The sequence below is a fragment of the Ciconia boyciana genome, chromosome 6 (assembly GCF_034638445.1).
Source record: "Ciconia boyciana chromosome 6, ASM3463844v1, whole genome shotgun sequence".
Taxonomy (NCBI): Eukaryota; Metazoa; Chordata; class Aves; order Ciconiiformes; family Ciconiidae; genus Ciconia; species Ciconia boyciana.
In genome coordinates this window covers 45,098,935-45,120,260 of record NC_132939.1, presented here as the reverse complement: position 1 = coordinate 45,120,260, position 21,326 = coordinate 45,098,935, and the positions used below count along the sequence as shown (strand labels likewise).

At 39.7% G+C, this 21,326-nt stretch overlaps 1 protein-coding gene across 1 annotated transcript; it reads left to right on the top strand.

Annotated features, from left to right (window-relative positions):
• The first annotated feature begins 124 nt into the window (after positions 1-124).
• On the top strand, positions 125-19,705 carry FBXO33 (F-box protein 33). The gene is made up of 4 exons (XM_072865907.1): positions 125-621; positions 7,206-7,316; positions 12,921-13,606; positions 17,728-19,705. Exons 1-4 carry the CDS (start codon positions 203-205, stop codon positions 17,997-17,999), a joined length of 1,488 nt encoding a protein of 495 aa, XP_072722008.1. The 5' UTR covers positions 125-202; the 3' UTR covers positions 18,000-19,705.
• The last annotated feature ends 1,621 nt before the right edge of the window (positions 19,706-21,326 follow it).

Genomic DNA, 21,326 nt, shown 5'->3' with positions numbered 1-21,326 from the left:
TAGGGCCCGCTCCGCCCCTCGTCCCCCCCGGCGGCGGCGCGGGTGGTGCGTCCCGGCAGCAGCCGCGTCCCGGCCGGCGCCCGCCCCCTCCGCCTTGTCATTGATGTTGTTGTTTTTGTCGCAGGAGCCGGAGGCGAGGCCGGGGCCGCCGCCGCCTGTGGCCGCCGCAGCAGCAGCAGCGGGGCTCGGGCCGGCGCCAGGCATGTCGGTGTGCGGGGAGGCGGTGGGCGCCGGCTCCCTGCCCAGCGAGCTGGTGGTCCACATCTTCTCCTTCCTGGCGGGCCCCGACCGGCTGCGGGCCTCGGCCGCCTGCTCGCACTGGCGGGAGTGCCTCTTCTACCCGGCCCTCTGGCCGCGCCTCCGCCTCAGCCTCCGCGTCTCGCCGGCCGAGCGCCCGCGCCTCGAGTTCCTCATGCGCAAGTGCGGCTGGTTCGTCCGTGAGCTCCGCGTACAGTTCGCCGCCGACAACTACCCCAGCGGCGGAGGGGGGGCGGCGGCGGGCGAGGGCGCCGCGGCGGCGAGCGACGGGGAGGCGCCGCCGCTGTGCCCGCGCTGGCTCGACCTGCTGAGGACCTACCTGGAGCTGGTGCTCTGCGTCCTGAGCAGCGTCCGCAACAACAGGTACCGCCGCCGGGCCGGGCCCGGGGCGGGGGGGAGAGGGCCGCGCCTCGCCCGGCGGGAGCGTGAGGGGAGGCGGCGCGGGCAGCCCCGCGGGGGTGCTGGGCGGGCGGAGCCCCGAAGTCCCCTGAGCCGCGCGGGGCCGGGGTCCGGCCGTCCCGTCCGCTTCCGCTGCCGGCCACGGCGCCTGTGGGTGACTCGCGGCGGCCGGTTCCTGCCGGGGCTGCGCCTCTGGAGCCCCGGGAGCGGGGAGAGACCCGCGCAGCCGGCTTGGGTAGCCCCGTGGGTGTTTCTGCGGCTGCGAGTTGAGCAGAAACGGAGGCGCGCTGCTTCAAACTACCTGGTTTTTATCATATTCTGTAGTTTGATGGAGAGTATAAACGCAGACGCGTAGCTGGCAAGCGGCTAGTCAATATGCAAAACAGGTATAGCTGCAATAACAAAAACTTCTTCGTGCTTTTGAAGGAAGGGGGAATGCAGCTCGGATGGAGCGAGTGAGAGCTGGGAGTTCTCACTTTAACATATAAGCCTCGTGCAGAAAGGCTTCAGACCTCTTATACATGACGGAAAAATAATTAATGTAATGAGAAATTAGTAGGGGGGGGTAAATTATAGCACTGGAGTTTTTCTGGAGGGAGAGGGATGAAGTACTGCCCCGATAAAATACTTTCACCTTTCTAGCTATGAGGGGTTTTGCCGTTGAAAAGCTGAGCTTTCATGCCAGCTCTCGTGTTACCTTCTAAACTGAGATTTGACTCAGTTTTAACTAGGAGGAGGTTTTTATGTTTGTTTATTGAAAAAATAGTTCAGACCTAAGACTTTCTTGACCAAATTGAATTTAAAGGATAGAAATCTTTTCCTGCGGTTTGGACTTTCAATGTGTTTAGATCCTGCTTTTTCACAGACTTACTTTGGCAGGTTAGATAATTCCCTTAGGTTGGAGGTCTTTAAAATGAAAATACTTGCATTCTCTTTACCATGTGTGGGTGTGATCAAGATAAATATCTTTAAAAAAAGATAATAATGAGATATCCTAATATATGGCCTCTAGTCAGCACCTAGAACAGGAAAGCAAGGATATTACAGTTAGGTTTGGAAAACCATGTAGATTTTAGGATAGGAAGTGGTTCATATTATTTCCCCTCTGTGTGCATATAGCTTCTCCTGTCAAGAAAAAAAAAAGCTGCAAGTATTTCAGAGTATCTTTAGGATGAATTAAACCTTGTGGATGGCCTTTGGAGAACTGTCTGCAACTGAATCATGGTCTGATCACCACCCCTCTTTGATTCTGGAGGGATTAGAGAGTAGTTTGAGGCCTTCCTTGCTTCTTTATTTTGAATTGTAGCAAGAGAACTTTAAATGTAATTCCTCGTTGGTTTAAGATGAATGCAAATGTGGTGTGTGAAGTCTCACTTTCAATTCCTCTGCTCTGTTGTGCCCAGCAGGTACTTCCTGTGGTGCAACTGCGATGGCTGAGAGTTACAAACCTTACTTCTGAAAAAGGCTCATTGGTCCCAGCTCACCTTTATCTTAATTTATTTCTTGCCCTGTGAATCCTCGGTGTGCGAATCATGATCGTCTGTCTTGATCGGTCCTCCCTTGCCTTTAAGGAACTTTCACTTAACTTTGAATCTTTGGGAAATCCAGCTAATGTCATAAGTGGAAAAAATGTTGAAGTGATGTTGGTGATTATCTGATCTGAGACAAATATCACTACACGGACTTGGAATTTTAAAATAAATAATAGCTGCAGGAGATGTTGCCTGGGGGTTTCATTGGAAAAATTAGAATGCTTTTTTTTTTTTTCCCCTCTGTCTCACTAAAATATGAGGCTGTCAAAATGAAATGTGTTGTGAGAAGGCTTTTGGTATGCTTTTTCTTTTGAAAAAGACTCATTCTCCATGGCCTTATCTGAAACTTGTGCAAGGACACTTGCTTTCTAAAGTTCTTTATACAGATTCTGTATGCACAGTGTGGCTCAGGACTGCAATAAAATACTATGTAGAAGTAGTTGTTTCTCCAGTACCTGTTCTCTGGTAGGTTAGTATAATTTCAGTGGTAAGCCAGAGATGAAAAGTTAACAAATTTGATAGGATTTTGCATTACTGTACTTTCTTGCCATCTTCAAATCATTTGCATGCTGCTCTTTTGTTTTGAAATTAATAATGTGTGCCTGGGGAGCAAAGGGTACCTGGTTATTACAGCAGGCTTTTTTTTTAATGAGCGTTTAAAAAAATTGGGGGGAATGTACATTAAACACTTGACCTTTTATTCAGATTTACTTTCTGAATAGACTCCCTTTTTCCCTTGAACAGATAAAGTTTTTAATTTACTTTGATGTATTTTTTTCTTGCAACGTAACTACCAATAACTGATTAGTTTGCATGTAGAACATTGTTTTTTAGCTCTTTAAGTAGAGTTTTGAGATTGAAACGAGGTGGGAAGGAGCATTAACATATGCCAAATTGTTGCTTAGTTCTTACTATGACCGCATGTCTAAACCGGAGGCATTGTCACCTGCCTGATGCTCAGTTTTGCCTGAGGAATGACTGCAGTCCAGTCACTTTCTCTGCCTCTGTTTATTCATCTGTAACTCAAGGATAATTAATAATTCCTTCTTGTTTTTGCTGTATGTCGTTGTACATGGGATAGCTATTGTAATTTCCAAAATAATGGAAACAGCAGTGTTTTTAACTTCTCCAGTGGCTGAATCACTGTAAATGCATTCCTTTTGGAATTAAATATAAAACAGTATGGTTCTTTCATAACTCCTGTCAGCCCTTATGATAGCTTTTTGGCAGAGAAGTTCAAAGAACTTCCATCTTATACTTCAGAACTGGAGAGGAAGAAATCTACTTTGGTGAAATGGTATGCTGTTTCTTAACTGCATAATCTTGTTGTAGGCTTTTAAATATATTATTAAACAATACAGTAACAACCCCCCTCCTTGCAGGAAAAAAAAAAAGTACTTCAGATGGCTGCAGGACCTAAGAAAAGTAATGACTGAAAGTAATGCAATTTCTGGATGCCCTCTTGGGTAGAGTAGAATGATGTGTATTTTTGCTAATAAAAGCATTTTCTGTACAACATAAAATTGCCAATTTCTAAGCAAATCTGCATGTTAAGTCTCTAGAAAAATATTTTGGAGCAACCTTTGCTAATTCTGACGGAATTAAGGAAATAACTACTTGTCTGCAACTTGGTTTAAAAACAACTGATAATATTATGACAAGTATTACTGCTGGCAGCCAGTTATCATCCAAAAAGGTACATTCTAGGTCTCTCTCATATTTGAGGTAGAGCTCAAGTCACCACAAATTTTATTTTGTGCGTGGCAGCATATTACTCCCAAAATACTGCTTTAATAGCGCTGGGACCATGATGAGCTCTAAAAAGCTAGAATTTATTTAATTAAAAGGTAGTAAAGTAGCATTTATAGTGATCTGTAACTTTTCTATAAGCTGTTATGTTTATGCCAGTAAATGAAGCAAAATAACAAAGTATATTATTGTTTAAACAGTTGATGTTCTACTTCCTATTTAAAAAAAAGGGGGGGGGGGGGCAGGTGGGAATAATGTTCTGTAGCAATATCAGGAGGGACAAGTTGCTTCTTGGTGGCTCTTAAGAGATCTGTGCCTTCCCAAATAGATCTTTCAAAACTATGTTCTGGAAGGCAGGTGGGAGAGCGACAAACTTTCTGTGAGTTATTTCAGTGCATACAGTAGCTAATAAGCATTCAGTGGGAAAATTCTGTGTTCTTTTATGTAAGTCTGAAATCCTGAAGTATGGTCTCTCCTCTAGCTGCTCACAAAGGAAGATAGGAAGGTAGTGATTTCCCCCCTGCCTCTCCCCTTTCCTCTGCAGTACGTTAATTTGTGTGAGTTGTTTGATCTTTGCTGTGGAAACAAAAATGCAGATTATAGTAAAACTGTGGTATCTTGAAGTATGGTATCTATCTTGGAGTTGCCAAAAATTGGTGAATCGCTCAAAACAGTAGACTGCATCTGCATTTGAGGTTTTCTAATGACTCTCTTCTATTGGTCTGAGCAGGCAGCTGAAACTGGCTAAAACTAGTATAATAATACAATATGTGCCTTACCACTTTGTTCATGTTGAACGTAAGCAAGGCCATTTTGTTCTTTTTTCATTGGGTGTTCAAAAACACTGACCAAAACTGAAGATGGAGCCTAGTAAGAAGCTTATTACTTTTAGTACGCTTTTTGAGCTAGTGGAAAATAAATGGTTTAGAAATCCCCCCAAAACACATGTTTTTCCCCAGCTGTGTGTATAGGTAGTACATAGGATTAAGATGCCATTATGACTTTTAGCAAAAGATGACAATTGTAAATAATTTTATTTAAATAGCAATCACTTTACTAACTCTCTAAAAGATGAGATGTGAGCTGAATGCCATAGAGATTATATGACACTGCAAATAGGAGCAAAAATCTAATATTGTGTTGAACTATGATCAGATTTGCTGATGGTAATAACTGTGCTGTGAATGGAAAAATAATTGGATGTTTTAATTGCATAAGTTTTGAGGTGGAGAAATTTTCTGTGAGTCTCTGTGGCACATGAAATGGGAGTCAAATAGATGTAGTAAAATTGTGTGGGATACTAGTGTTTCATGTGTCCTGTAGTTCAGTGGCTCTAAAATTAATACCTGCCTACAGTAGCATTCACTGGGGGTATGAGTAGCATAAAACAAGACCCATGTGTGATGTGAATATGCAGGTGATTCAAAATTGTTATGAAGATTGCATTTTGTCTCTTAGCTCTCAGAATTAAGTCACCGAGATCAGAAGATAAAAGCTTAATTATAGCATTGGCTGTGAACACTGCCTTTCACACCAGGTGGAGGTTTCTGCTGCTTTCCCTGTCATACCAGACTCTCTCTTACAGCTTTTGAGGAAAGGAGAGCCCAAAATACTCTTGGTGGTGGTGCCAGTGTCTTCAGATTTCCCTGCCAAGCTTATTCAGTATGATCAGGCATTGTCTTAGTCCATTTTATAGAATATTGAGCATGTAGTCAGGGCTCGGTTTATATTAACATAGCGTCAGTACAGTAGTCCTGTATTTAAAAGACTAAATATTAAAATGTTAGAATTTCTGAAACAGTTGTAAGAGCTAGGTATTTTTCTCCAGTATTTGTCTGACTTGGTATGAAGCTTGTGGATCTTGCTATTAAGTTGTTCACCTATAGAAGAAAAGTAGCAGGTGCAACAGTGGATAGATTTCAGGAAACTAGTGTATGGTTATGGAATACAGGAACTTCAAAACAGGTAAATCATGAGTTATGGTAGATGCCAATTACAGACTGCAATTCATACTTACTTAAAAAATTTAAAACTTGACTACTTGATACTTCCCCCCCTCCTTGGTAGAATATCAGCTCATACTGTGGAGGTTAGCGAACTGGCACCAGAACTTCCCTATGCTTTGAGCATTGTAATTGTGTTGCATTTTCCTCTAAGCTGATCTGAAATATTAGCATATGACTTGTAAGCCAGCAGAAATAAAGATTTATGTAACTCACTTAATTGTCAGCTACAGATTAATTGGCATCTACTGTTTAAGATTAATTTAACTCGTATCCATTTGTGATGAAACTGGAGTTTCTGCCATGTTAATTATCAAGTGCAGGCTAGTCCTTGCATGTTAGAAGTAAATCTAATTTACAGCATGTATAAATAAAAAAAAATGTTGACCTGAAACTTAGTCAGTTAAAAAAAATAAAACTCTTAAAAGTAAATGCCACACAGCTACTCTAAAACTGCAGTAATTTTCGTACCTCTTGCTTGATCTTTTTTAGGAACAGAAAAGATGCAAGTCAGAGAAATAAACTGTACTAGGGAAAGGAAAACTGACTGTCTAGCACACACAGTCATGTACAGCATAAAAGCAGAGCTGCTTCTTTCACTTCTTTTTAGGTATCCCTTCTAAAAATTAAAATGATGTATCATGGTGGGCCACTGATCCTTTTCTGGTCGCTGACGGAAAATACTAGAACAGCTTCCCCTACTTTGATATAACAGAAATTAGGCACTGATTATGGTGTGGGGAGCTTTCACTTTTCCTGTTGGAGGTTTGTGTTGCCTCGATTGAGGCAGGTTTGGGCTCCCATTTGTAACCCAGCTGGAATACATAAGTGCTCAGACAGGGTTGCGTTCTACTTGGGCATTAAATGCAGTGTTAAATGTTAAAAGGAGTAGGTATTTGATGTATTCATCTGTGACACTTAACACACATGTTCCAAGGATTAAGAAATGCATGAAAGCACTGCTAAAAGTTTTCTTTACGGCACTGGCCTGCTGAAAACACTCCTCTGGTGACTGAAAACTGACATTTGCTTTTACAGCTGGATTCAGCAGCTTGTGTAGTCCTCTTCCCCTTTATACTCAGTCTCGTTTTCTGTAGTTCCATATGTGCCTGTATTCCAGGACAGTAGGATGTTTCCCAAAACAGACTACATGTTCCATGTAATAATAATGTGTCCTTATTGCCTGTGTTTGTCTTATCCAGAATGATTCCTCACAGTGTTTTAATTTTGTGTACAGATTCCTTTTTATTTTGTCGTTTCATAGGAACCTCCAGAAGTTAAGTCTCTTTGGGGATATAAGCATTCTGCAGCAACATGGAAGTATATCAAATACATACCTCGGCAAGGTTGACCCTGATGGCAAGAAGATTAAGCAGTAAGTTATATTTGTAAATTATCAAATACATTAATAAAAACAGATAACAGAACACAGATTTTCATGCCTGAAATACATGACTGAGAAAGCTTTAAGTTTTTTAATAGGATGAGAATCTAAATTTTTAAATTGAGTTGATTTCTGTTCCTACTATTTACATGAAGTAGTCTGGTTTTGTGACTTCCCCCCCGCCCCTTCTCAGCAGGGTGAGAATCCTCTCTTTCCTCTTTTCATTGTGTTCTAGAAACAATATTATGTTAATGGCACAAAAGGGGAGGAGGGATGAGGGGTTGTTACCAGCACCTCTACTATTGCTGTACATGAAAAAATTAGAAAAGGAAGTGATGTGTTGTGTTTCACAAGAATTGAGGACATATAGCAAGTAAACTTGAAAGAGAACATAAACAACTTATTTCAAGTTGCATATCAAAACTAGGTTCCGTATTTGCAGAATTCCTGGAAGATCATAGCTCACAATGTGCTTGTTTAGTTCAGAAGTGTATTTTAGCTTGCCATAATTACATTATGGTACAGTCCTTGAATGCTTATAATCAGAATAGCTAGTTGTTCTTCTTTGGAAAAGGTTAAATACAGTGTAAAAAGCTACTGACTTCTGGAATAAATTACCACAGAGGGAGTGATGCTAAGTTAACTATTTTAGCAGTTCTGCTAAAACTTTCCATATAGATAAAACCATGATTTATCTGGCATCAAATGAATACCATCATTTTAATTTGTGTCAGTTTAAACATCTTTCTCCCAGTAGCTTGGGAGTGGAGTAAGTACAGCCACTCTAGATCTTTACAATTTTTTAGAGTGGTTTTAAGACTAGTGTAGGTATATTATCAGATCAATGTGTGTATGTGACCACAACCATCGAACTTAACGTTTGGTCCTGACTTAAATTTGCAAAACAGTGCAAATACAGATGTGTGTCACATACTGTGTCTTTGTCATCCATTGTGCTTAGAATGCAAAACTGAGAGTAATTTGGGATTCTATTTAACACATGTACTGTAGTGCTGTGTGCAGGTAAAAGGCTGATTTGGTAAAAGTTCCTTCTTTTTTTTCATATCTTTTGTTGTGAAAACATAAATATATAATCAAATCTTTGCCAAGGGGCTTGAAGAGAGCCATCTAAGCAGATGTTTACTCAGCTGAGTGCATGGTTAAATGTTTCTTCAAACAAATAACAAAAATAAGTATGCACATTTCAGAGCCATAAACCATTCAAAACTCATTATCTAATTTGAAGTTAGTCTTTTAGCTGAATATTGACCTTTGCACATTTTGGAATGAGCAAATAAATGCTACCTCTTTTTTGTCTGTTTGGTTTTGGTGGGTTTTTTTTTCTAGAATAAAACAATGTATTTGGGACCTGCTAGTCCTTTTCTAAATTAAAGGAAAGCTGGCAGTGTTTTATTCAGTGTTCTCAAGTTCATCAGCAGTAGCTGCAGATTTACTTCAGGAAGTAAATCTTTATGGCTCCTTAGTCTTGTCTTTTGCACGTGGGGTTTGCATCAGTTAAGTTGCAAAACATGGATACTGATAACTAACACTGAAAGATATTGAGCAGCCTTTGAAGGCAGCATTATTGGTAGTTGCGGATTTTTGGAACCTGTATGGTGATAAACCTTACTAGCTGTTTCAGGAAATTCCTGCAATTAAAGCAGTCAGGGGAGAAAATGTGACACTTCCTTAAGTCCGTAGCATTGAGCTGGGTGTAACAGACTGTGGGTGAAATCTCAGCTAGCACAGAACCATTAGGATGCTCCCCCAGGTTAAGACTCAGGGCTGTTTTGAGGGAGAGGAGGCTTTGGATTGTGTTTTCAAAAATGTACTTTTGCAGTGATCGGCATGGGTTTGTAATGCTTTTTCTTCTTCTGTATAGCATCTGTGTCCCTGGTTACTTTCTAAAATTCTCTTTACAACTTAGTTCATTACTGGTGGGAAGCTCAGTGTAAACAAGACATTCGTCTTGAGTTGAACAAAGGGTAGTTGTTTAAAATTTTGGCTTTCTGAAATCTGCTTCCCATGATTGATCCATGTGGTTCAGATAGTTTGGTTTCCAAAAGAATGAGTTTAGCCTCTGTTATTAAACAAAACATTTTGATTGATAGTCTTTAATTAAACAAATGGGCTCCATATGGATCTTAGTAATATGTTTGTTTCCTGTCCAGGGCCATCGATGTGTTTCAGTGCTGGTCAGGACTGTTTTTGTTAGCTTAAACAGTGACTTAGCCTGTCTAGTCAGGCTTTGGTCTGTCCTCTGCCTGAAAGTGCCATTTGGGGCATTAATTGCAAAAGTAACTTATTTTGAGTTTTTTATTTTTTAAATAGTTTGCTCCAGTATGATTTGTAGGTTTCAGGTTGATGGCAAACATCCCGTAATTGTTGCTTACAGGGAGCAAAGGGGACTGATTAAGTACGCTTGTTGAGGCATCACTGGGTGATGTTGCTGTCTTGCATGCGTTGAGCTCTGCTTCTGTTTTGTGTTCTATTCACTAAACCATGCTTAAATTTCAGTTTTATAAGCGAGCTTTATTGTAACTTACACAGGGTTATCTTAAATGTTGTACTATGTGCTAGGGAGTTGAAGTAAAAGTTAATATGATAATAAAGTAGGTGTTAATTCCCAAGAATTCACTTAATGCATCTAAATTTCTAGAACACAGTTCAAACTATTTTTGCAAACTCCAGTTAGATGCAGTCTGTTTATGAAAAATAGGATGTGCATAAGAATTTGCAGGGGAGGAAAAACCCCTGTTAGGGTGTTTGAAAAATTTATTTGAAATATGTTAAAACTAATAGCATGTGGTTTATATTGTACTTCCTGTCTGGCCTTATATAAGGCAGGTATTAAAAACAATCCAAAAGTGATCAGTATTAAATATTCTCTATTGACATGTTTGATCTCTTTTTGTTAAATTGGCAAAGAACCGGGGGAAGGTGGCTGGAAAGTTTTCTTAGGACCTACAGGCTGGTAGGCTATCAGCACAAATCTAAATACTTGTATAAATACTTTGGTGCTTGCACTAAAAAGTTGATATGTAGATAGCATTAAATCAGTATCTCTCTTTTTAAAAGTTGCTTAGTGCAATTCCCACAGGGGAGGAAACCCACCCTACAGCTGCAGAGTTCTGTATCATATTTCTTTTCATTAAGTTATGTGAGTACTAGAACAGTACTCTTCTAAGCTTAGATGTTTAAGTTGTATCAGAAGCACAATTTAAACAGATTTTTAGTGCAGTGAGGTATATAGATGGTAGTATTCTACTGAGCATCTCAAAATTGATTTGTCATCTTTTCAGTTGTTCTGTAAAATATTACAAGCACTTATAAGATTGACTACTTGGACTATTACAAAACAAATTCTACCATTGCTGCAACCATTACAGCACCTTTCGTAGATGTGTATGGTGAGAGTGGGGAAGGAAGAGTCTTTGTTCATTGGCAGAAATTAGAGAGGTTGCTGTGGTAGAACCTTTTTCCTTGGGGGACTGTCAGAGAATCTGCCTTCGATGTAAGCATTGGCAGGAATAATTATGAAACAAACATTGCCAGGATCAAACAGAGCTCATCTGAACAGTAAAATAATTTAGGAATAAAATAGCAAAACTACACTATCTGTGACTTTTGACCTGTTGTTTAAAACTGTTTAATTTGTGTTGCAGTTACCAGTCCTCCGTTTAAAAAAAATATTCAGATAAGATCTGGAAGAACTGAAGTCTTTAAACCCGATGACTATACTAGGCAAAACCTTAGGAACTATTCTGAGGTGTCTAATAGTTAAATACAATAACCACACAAACTTTTCCACTTACAAAGAGAAGTCAGGCCTTGCAAATCCAGTACATTCTTAGGAGAAGGAAGAAAGCACGTACAGGCAAGGGAGAGGATGAATAAGGATTTGCAGAAAGAGAGGGTGAATAAGGATTGATCTTTTAACTTCCTTACAACAGAAGGATTATGGGGCATCAAAGGTAGTAGGTGACAGGTTCAGAACAAGCAAGAAGAGGGGGGAATCGTACTGCAGAGTTCTTTATTGTTGGATGTTACAGTTGCTAAAAGCTTATTTGGCTCAAAGAGGAGCCTGGATAAATTTGTACAAGTGAGGTCCCTGAGGGTTACTAAATACAGAAAGCGACCTCTGGCTCAGGAGGTCTGAGTTACAAATTTTTGGAAACTAAGGAGATATTTGAGAAATATCCCTATATGCTTTCCTTGTTCTGTTGCACTTCTTAAGGTATTAGTGTTTCTCTGCTGTCAGTCAGGATACTGGGCTAAATAAGCCTTTAATTTTGTCTGGACATTATCTCTATTGAAGATACATGGATGAGAATAATAACTTTGTAACGTTGTTTTGCATAGATGTATAAAGTATACAGATATTCGTAACAATAAAGGAAAAAGTGTTCTGTGCAAAACATTACCTGAGTTGAGGCACAAAGATTTCTGCTAATTTTGTACTGGAGGTGCTTATGTCTTATTTCTTGGCGTTTCGTGGAACTGTCATAGCCTGGCTCAACTGCTTCCCTTAAATGTGGATTTTTCCTTCTGGCTAACCAGGGTTTGAGATCAAACTCTCATCTACACGTGTGTCCTAGAATGTATATGCTCAAAGAACACTTGTCGTTTGGGCAGGAGGACTCTTTTGGACCTTAGCAGCTGTGGGATGAAGATTGGAAAAATATTTATTTGGAAAAAGTTTGTAGAGTTTGACTGTACTATTTGAATTTAGTATTCAAAATCTTATCTTAAAATACTTTTGTTGCCTTCCTGAATTAAATATCTAACTTAAAGAACATCCCTTCATTAAAAAAATAAAGGGATAGGAGGGGTGGGATGCATCAGAATAAGTGCAAAATAATCATGCGGCGTAATAAATGGCATGAGGATTGTGGCAGTGCCAGAATCATCTGGCACTGATAATCTGATATTGAAATGTTACCAGGTCCAAGTTGTTTTGGTAAAACTTGAACCTGTTGACACTTGAAAATCCAGTCAGCTGTACGTTCAGAGTTATTTAAAGAATCTTCTTATATGTATGTTCTTTACCCTTTAATGAGCAAAGTCAAACAAGTAGTTTCAGATCATTCTAACTTATGCTCAAAGTCAAGTTTCTACAACCTTTTATTGAAAATGACTTTTTTCTTTTCCATATTGAATTTGCAGTTCTGGAGAGGTTAGCAAATATGAAAAGCTGTTTTTAAAAACAAGAACCATGTTTTAAAAGCGTTACAGGTTTTCTTATTTGCATAACCTTAAAATGTATGTGGGAGGGTGTTAAATACGTGCTGAGAAATACATGAAATGAAGGTTCATATTGTGCCACTGTTTTTGAAAGACGAAGTACATAATTTTTCTCAAGATAGTTTACAATTTTAACCTTTTAAGTGCAGTGAAGATTAAGTTTCTGTGGGAAGTCTGCAGAGTCAGGTTCTAACGTTTGTAGTTCACAAGAACCATAATAATAGCACCTTTCTGCAGAATAAGGCCATAAATGAAAGAAGATCAATTATTGAATAAAAAAATAGAATGGTATGCAGTTGGTAAGACTAAACTATGTTTAATAGGATCATTGTCTGTTTTGTTTACTTGCAGAATACAACAGCTGTTTGAAGAGATACTAGGCAATAGCAGGCAATTGAAATGGCTGTCTTGTGGGTTTATGCTGCAAATAGTAACTCCCACATCATTGTCCTCCTTGTCAAACCCCATAGCCAACACCATGGAACATCTGAGCTTATTGGACAACCACATCCCTGGTAATACCACTCTTATCACTGCGGTTGAATTGGAGCGCTTTGTGAATCTGCGTTCGCTCGCTTTGGATTTCTGTGATTTTACAGCTGAAATGGCAAGAGTCCTGGCTGACAGCAACCATGTGCCTTTGCATCGACTGTCTCTCCTGGTCCACAGTGTTTCCATAATGCACAAGTCATTGGACAGTATGCCAGAAGATGAGAATTGGAAGGCGCTGACTCGCAACAGCACTAATCTTCGGGTCTATATAATGGCTTTTGATGTCAAGAGTGATGATATGTTAAGGATTCTTAAGCCCAGTATCCCCCTAGAGAGGATTCACTTTGACAGCTACATCACTTGTGTTTCAGGGGCTGTTGTTGACCTCATATCCAGGCAGTATGACAAGTTCCTCACTCATTTTATATTAATGAATGATGTGATAGATATGTCTGGCTTCCCAGATCTTAGCGACAACCGGAATGAAGATCCACTTGTCTTATTAGCCTGGAGGTGCACAAGACTGTCTCTCCTAGCTGTTCATGGTAGGTAATATATTGCACGGGCGTAGTATGTGACTGAAATACTTAGAACACTTCAGCCTTTCTATTCATAAATGTATTTTAGTAGAGTGGTGTTCAAAAGTCAGCTGCACTGTTGCTGTACACGCTGTTGTACCTTATACTGGTATTTTTGTGCTTGAAAATAGGAAGGTGTTTATTGTGTATGAGTTCTAAACATACTTTAGCTTACTAACTTCTATTGAGAAGTCACATAGGATTTTATTAGACTGCTCACAGAAATGAGGATAACTGAGAACTGAGCATTCCAGGAGGCTTATCCTGAAAGTGGTCTGCACTGTGCAAGTTCCACCAAGTGGCTGGTTATGTGAATGTGAACACTGAAAACATTTGCTGTTTTACTGTGACCTCATATGCTGGCAAGATTAGATGATTGTGCTTCCTGTTTGTACATAACAAGGGTTAAGTGCCCCAAGGCTGAGGGGAGGAAGTCTGTTACCAGTTTGGTAAGACTTTGCCAGCAGATGAAGGCTGAAAAATATAATGTGGAAGAGGTTGCCTCGCTGAGTGCATTGGTTTCACCAGTAATACTAGAGTTAGGTTTATGCCACCTATTTATTTGCCATATAATTGCAAATTTTAAAAAAGTGTGCATTTGTATTCAGCTCTGTCATCAGTACAGCACTTGCTAGAAGTTACAGTTGTTTGGCAAATTTTAAGACACCTGAAACTGAAATAATGCAGAATAGTTCTTTTTGTTTGTGCTGGAATCAGCTTACCAAGACCAAGTTTGCCGATGCATGAAGGAGTTAAGTGATGACTCTGTATTGTGTTGCATAAGACTTGAATGCCTGTTTCCTCTGACTGCTTTGGGGGGGAGTAAATCTCCAGTCATTCAGCATAAACAGGAGAGACCTTCAGCAGCGAAGGTTGTACTTCAGATTTCCTTCAGCTGAAGTCAGAAGGTCCTGCTATATTTGCTAGAAAAAGTTTTTCCACTGTCTTCTACTGAAAAATCATAGGGGGGAAAAAAAAAATCAATTCAGCTGTCTCTCCTTTGTAGTTTCCAGGTCTGACAGATTTTGGATACTGGCACATGACCTTACCACTGTAAATGTGGATTTTAGCAGTTTCTTTTGACATTTGGATACAAGTTTGAGGACCTTTAAAAAAAAAAATTTACGTGTTACCTTAAATTATCCTCCTGCTACAGGGAAGTTCTCTGGTATATTATCTAAGCTTAAAAAGATGGTAAAATAGCTGAACACAAGGTAGCATAAGTATAATTTAATATCAGCACATGCCTATTCAGTAGAAGGTATTACTCTGTGCAGAGCATTGGGAAAGCAAACACCTTCTACAATTCTGTCTAGCAACTGGTTGTTGCTGCATCTTCTTTCTTTGGAGAGATGCTGTGTATACCTGGGGGAGAGAATAGCCAAATATCACCCTTGCTCTGATGTTGGGATTCAGATTCTTTCGCCTTCTTTTTTCCCCTCCTTCCAGCAGAAGCTAGCCAAGCTGCTTATAAATGCCTCCTGATCTTTTCTAAGCTGTGAATATGACTTCTCTGGTCTATAGCATAAGCATCTTTCTTCTAGAGTAGCAACCGTGAGAAGAACATGGCTAGGAAGAAAGATCTAGAACACTGTGATACTTCCGTACAGCATCTTAGCCTCAAGCTTGTATTTTCTGAGGTTTACCAAATAATGGTTTCTGGCTCCACTTGTCATATTCTTCATGATACTCTCAAGCTTTCTTCAGGAAAAAATGGTGTTTTTTTTCAAGGTGCCATAATTTGCTTTAGATGTAAGTGCTCAGGGTTCTTCTGTCTCCTGAAGTGGTTATTCTTCAGTTTCCAAGACGTCTCAGGATTTTTGGTTTTCCTTCTTTTGCTATTAGTTTGCTTTGAAAAAGCCTTTGATTTACATATAGTTTTGGCTGCTACTTGTCACTGACCAAAAGAGGAGGGGGAAAATACACCCTAAGGACAGTCTGTTCCTTAGGTGCCTTGAGATTCTCTTCTGTCTTTTGTTGGAAGTCATACAATCTCTCCACCAAGGTAGCATCTTAAGGAGCAGGGGAAGGCTGATTGAAGGATATTAAATACATTTTTGCAGAATGAAGGAAGGGTGTGAATAGTGTGTGGTCATTTGGGATGGGATGGGGACAGTAAGATAGTCAGAGTGGTATGATCTGGCACTGTGAATAAAAAGCACAGCCCATCTATGGGGGATGAAGCCTTTTGGTTTTTTTGGTTTTCTTTTTTTCTGCCCTCTCCTTAAGAGAAGGACACTTCATGTGGATTTTCAAGACTTTGCGTTGTAAACATATTGTATTACCTATAAGATTCTCAGTTTTATTCTGTCCATGAGCAAAACTAAAGCTGAAATGTTTACTAGCAAGGAAAAACAAATTACGGTGTGCCCATGGTGAATTTGTTGTTCAGTGATACTTGTAATGAAGTGATCATTCCCTGTTACCTCTGAATACTTAGCTGGGCAGAGGCTTTTTGGCTGCTGGAAGGTTACTGAGAAACTTCAGGCAAAACTTGTGAAAGAGTTAATTTGAAATGAGATTAAGTCGAGAATATAAGATGGTTGTTCCAGAGGATAGAGGATCTGACCATAGAAAAGTTATAGCAAAAGCCATATACCTGGACCACGAGGATGGTACAGGGGACTTAACTGTAGTTGTTGTTCCCTTTATTGCACTTTCTGTCAGGGATTTCTTTAGTAAAGTTCCTTTATGATCAAGATAATGGGAAGGTGTTGTGAGCTCCTTCAAATCCTGATAGGGGGGAGTGTCATCGTCCAGGTGGAATTTTCCATTGGGTTTAATGTCCTACAGCCTTATTGACAGCTTCATCTTCTGTGGACAGTTGTGCTGGAGGTGAAGTATCAGCAGATGAAAACTGGGGGAATTCATGCATTCCTAATGGTTAATACACCAGAAATGAGCCATACAGGTGTGTGCGGGTTTCTTTGTTGAAAACCTACCCTGAGCAAGATATTTACAGGAAGCCTTAGAGACAAACAGTAGGAAAAAGTAAAAGCAAATGAATGAAGAATTCTCCTTTCTTTATTACTTTGACATCAGTTTTCTTCATTCTTTAACTAGCTGTCTTATTTTGATACGTTATGATGTAGAGCATGTTAACTGCATTGTTGACCAAACCACAGTTAGTTTTTATTTCTCAGCAGCTTAACTTTCCCAGTTCAAATACTGTGCAGACTGCAGCTTTACTTGGAATCTAACTAGGCATCTCACCAAGAGGCTTAGCACCTGTGAGAATGATGATGAAGGCAGAAATGAGCCTTTCTTTTTGCAGTGGAAGGGCTGACTTGGCAGAACTCCCAAAAAGGGAAGTTCCCAGATCATCTGTGGTTTGCATCTGAATAAGGAGGAGCTCAGCATTTGCCTTAGCCCAGGGTACAGAAAGCTAACAGGTAACTGGGGAGTAGGTGTTTTTAAAGAGGGATGCCTATATACATTAATGGGAAGAGAGGGAAGCTTTGTAATTATGTTTAATCTTAGATAGAATAACAAGATATATGTAGTTTGTGGGTTTTTTTGGTACTGGTGTGACCTATTTCCTGGAGAGGCTTCTGGTTTGTGTGTGGTGGGGTTTTTGTTTGGTTGGTTTGGGTTGGGGTTTTTTGGTGTTTTTTTCTTTTTGTTTTTTTAAGTCTACCTCTAATGCAACAAAAGCAAACTTCAGCTTTTTTTCTAGCACAAGCACAGTTTTAAAACAGTCCTTTTATACATTCACTTAAATAATTGATTACTCACTTTTTTTCATTCAATTTATTTATAGTACGAAGTAGATCACAGGAGGTTTGAAACTGTAGATGTAACTTAACTCAGAGTAAAGAAGTCAACTTTTCTACAAATGGTGAAAAAATCAGATCTGGAAAAGCTTGGTCAAACTACCTGAAATCTTTTTGGTACTTCCTTATTCAGAATATAAAATGGGACTTTACCACTTGCAACCAAAAAAAAAAAAAAGCTGTAGGGGGATTCTGCCAGACAGAAGATGACAAAATAGGTTGAGAAGGATGTTGAGATGCTCTGGTATTAAGTACTTCAGCAAAAAAATGCCTTGTAGCAAAATGACAGAGCAACTTTTCTTTTTTTTTCCCTAGGTTACACAGTTTGGGCTCATAATCTTATTGCAATTGCTCGTCTTCGTGGCTCTGACCTGAAAGTTCTTGAAGTCACAGAAGAAAGCATTGATTTTGACCAAGGAGAACTGGCTGATCAGGATGTGGATCCAGTACACAATCTCATTGAGCAAGTATCTCTCGGATTGGGTCGACCTTGGCACGCAGTCATGGACATAGAGCTGCTCAGTGTCTTCACTGAGCCAACCCGTCACTTTTACAGAGAGATGCAAAGCTTCAGTGAAGGCATTTAGCTCCTTATTTACAATTCCTGTGGTTACATATGCAAGTAGGGTCCTATTATGTTTTTTCAGTAGCGTGAATTAACCCCTTTTGTGCTGTGTTTAATCAGTATTAGCTATATAGAATTATATATGTGTATTCTACTTCTTGATCAAAGAACGTAGTCGGGTATTGGTTTAGAAGCTGAAAGTGGCAGTGTTTAGGGTTTTCACGGTTAATGGACTTGTCTACCAGACCTTACAGAGATACAGCCAAAGGCTGTCTGAGGTTGCCGGCTAACTTTACTTTTATTGAGTAACTGCATTTTGAATGATTTTACTATTATATCGGAGTTCTGTGCTCAGGAGCCAACTCTTTTTAATACCTATATCCATAGCCCAGTGGATTTCTATGCTGTCATTGTGTGCTTAATCTGGTAGCATGCGACTTAATAGGCTTAAAAGGAAGAGAAGTCTATCCAGGGCTGTTCATTGTAAGACTCTCACCTTGCTTTATTTCACGTGCAGATTCTGAAGCATGACTTAACTACCATTCTCAGCTTTTCTTAGCTGCTGAAACACTAGCTTTTCAGGTACCTGCACTTACAGATTCACTCCATAAGCTGTAGTCTTTTGGATTCTTTGCAAACTCCTCCTCGTTTATTCTCATGTTCTGTCATCTTCCTTAAAAGTTAGCTTTGGGCCAAAGTTTAAAAGAAAATAACCGAGAATGTGCGCTCCGATGAGGTAAAAACATAACAGTGAAGACTTCAATACAAAGGTATACACCTGCAAACAAACATTAGTCGTGAAATCCCTAGCAACCAAGTCACTGGATTTTCTCTGTCAGCGCCTGTGTCAGCTGCCAAAGAATAGATTAAAAACGAAGAAGTGCCCACATGCTGGCAGGGGCAGGCCAACTTTTGGCCAGCCAGATACTGCTAGATTGTAATATATAAGGTCGAATTTCGACCTGTGGTACACAGCTGTGCTGTGGCTCAGTCAGCAACCTCAGAACTCTTAACAAACATGCACCTGTTTCACTGTGAATAGTGAATGTAAAGGAAGGAAAGGAAACAAATACAAAGCTTGTTCTATCACAGGTATGAGCTGCTATGATGCATGAAGAACATTCCATGAAGTATGTTTTAAAATCTTGTTATATCTGAGAGGCTTTAAAAGCCGATTTAACTGTTTCAGGGCAACCGCGGTACAGACGTGGTCTCTGTGAGACTTCCACCTGACCCCAGTTTTAAGTGGTACGAATGTTGTGCATTTAATGTTTAAAGGACAGTCTGCAATAATAAAGTAAGTGGCCAACGTGGGTGCCCAGCAGTGCTGAGACCTGGCTGCTATATTGTAAGCTTTGGAAAACACAATTTATGCAACAGATGTCCAGATATGATTCTATTTATGGAAAAAGTTTATATGTGTTTTACAAATGGTTTTACCATCTTATATTAAAATGACCTTTTGACAGGTGTGCGCTGTTTTGTCTCCAGTGAGCACATACCATGCGGATTTTATATGTACATCAGTAGAGTGAATCCACTGGCACAGTGTGTGTATATGCCAGATGTGGTGAGATTTTATCTTATAAATGTGATCAGATTAAAAAAAAAAAACTCCTGACAGAAAATGTAAGGAAACCAGCTGAATGTTTGAATTGATGACTGATGTTGTATGGTTTATGTTAAATGTATATTCTTTTAATCAATGAATAAAGCATTAAAAATTGATTGCTGTATAAAATATTTTATTGTATCAGCATGAACATTTTTAGAATTAAAATGCAACATCGTTCATAAGCTGTGTATAACTGGTAGCTCCCATTGTGTTTAGGTCAACAAAAGAGTCTAAAAGAATTCGTACAGTATATTTTTTTTTCAATTTGGCTGAATTTTGTCAACATTTTTGGGGGGGTGGAGGAAGGGGAAGGATGCTTTGCTAAAGATCAGATTATCAGACCAGTTAGCACAAACAGTATATCCTGATATGACTTATTAGACTGATACAGTAAACTGTGGATTGTAGAATATAGAAGACTATTTTTGAGAAATTCCTGCATCCCTTGCAATTGCTTAAATCAAAACCTAATGTGCTCAAGAAAAATGTGTAGTACTTCTTTGGTGTCCCACTATTAAATAGATTATGAATACCTGCAATGCTTCAGTTTGACGTTTTATCCATACTCAAGAGTACGTAGCTGTGCATTCTGAATGAAAACTGGAAATGTCTGGTAAGCTGTCAAAGAGCTGCCATGCCCTGCAGTGGCTGATTGCGCTGTGAGAATTGTCGGAGTGGCTGTTCCGTGTGTGCGTGCCAAGCACGGATTTAATTTGAGCTTCTGAACTTCATTTTATGATAGTCCAAACTGCTACCAAGCATGAGAGTTGCGCTGCTTGTTGTTTAAGCAGTCTACTAGATCTTCTCGTTTGGGTATGCAAGATCATTTACCAACTTACTGAAGAGCTGCTGTGGGTAATAAAGATAAGGTAAATACAATTACAGCTTTCCATATTCCAGTGAAGAGAAATAATAGGACTTGGTCTCAGTGCCTTTCAGGGCTCGGCCTCGGGAGGTTTTTGTAGCAGTGAAATCTGACGGTGATTGTTCAGCATCATCTGGGCCTTAAGTTTGGTCTTAAAGTGATCAAGATTTCTGGCTTTTTCTGTGCAACTTCCTGAAGAAAATGCTGCATCCTCTGGTTTAAACAGAGTTGCAGGATGTTAATTTTATCTCAGGAGACTACTGTGTTTCTATGGATAACTGCCTTACTTAGCGCAGTTGGGAAGTAACTTGTTTACCTTTCTGTTATATAAATGAGCTTCTCTTTTTAGTCAAACTTATTTTCTGCTTTGTTTTTAATTAACTTAATCTTGAAAGGTAAGATAAGGAGCTGGAGAAACAGGCCACTTGACTATGGTAGAGAGCCGGGCAGCCCTTTCGCTTTCTGTAGTTACAGCCACAGCGTTCAGAACAGGCTGTGTCAACAGATGTCTGTTGGTAGTGCTCCAGATCCGATTTTTCCATACAGTCTGAAGTCTGATCACTGGGTATGGCTTGTGTTCCAGGTACAAAGTCAATGTACTTAATACATACAGGCTACTATAATATCTTTTACTTTACAAGTATAGGGAGTCCAGTAAGGCACGAGCTTGTGGTGAAACTCATACCCCTTGAGCAGTGTTGGAGAAATACGCCTCTGATTATTTATTTCTAAGGCAACAGAACAAAAGTTGGGTTTGTTGTTTGTATTTTTAGCAATAATCTGCATTAGTGATGCCAGGATGAAGGGATTCAAGCTGAAGCAATTTGAAATCAAGTCTTAGAAAAGGAAGATGGTCCTAATGTGGAAAG

What these genes read in the sequence shown, in the direction of transcription:
- FBXO33 (XM_072865907.1), top strand. Translation starts at nt 203, where the DNA reads ATGTCGGTGTGCGGGGAGGCGGTGGGCGCCGGCTCCCTGCCCAGCGAG. An exon ending in GATGGCAAGAAGATTAAGCA is followed by an intron (nt 7,317 to 12,920) that starts GTAAGTTATATT and finishes GTTTACTTGCAG; the next exon opens with AATACAACAGCTGTTTGAAG. An exon ending in GTCTCTCCTAGCTGTTCATG is followed by an intron (nt 13,607 to 17,727) that starts GTAGGTAATATA and finishes TTTTTTCCCTAG; the next exon opens with GTTACACAGTTTGGGCTCAT.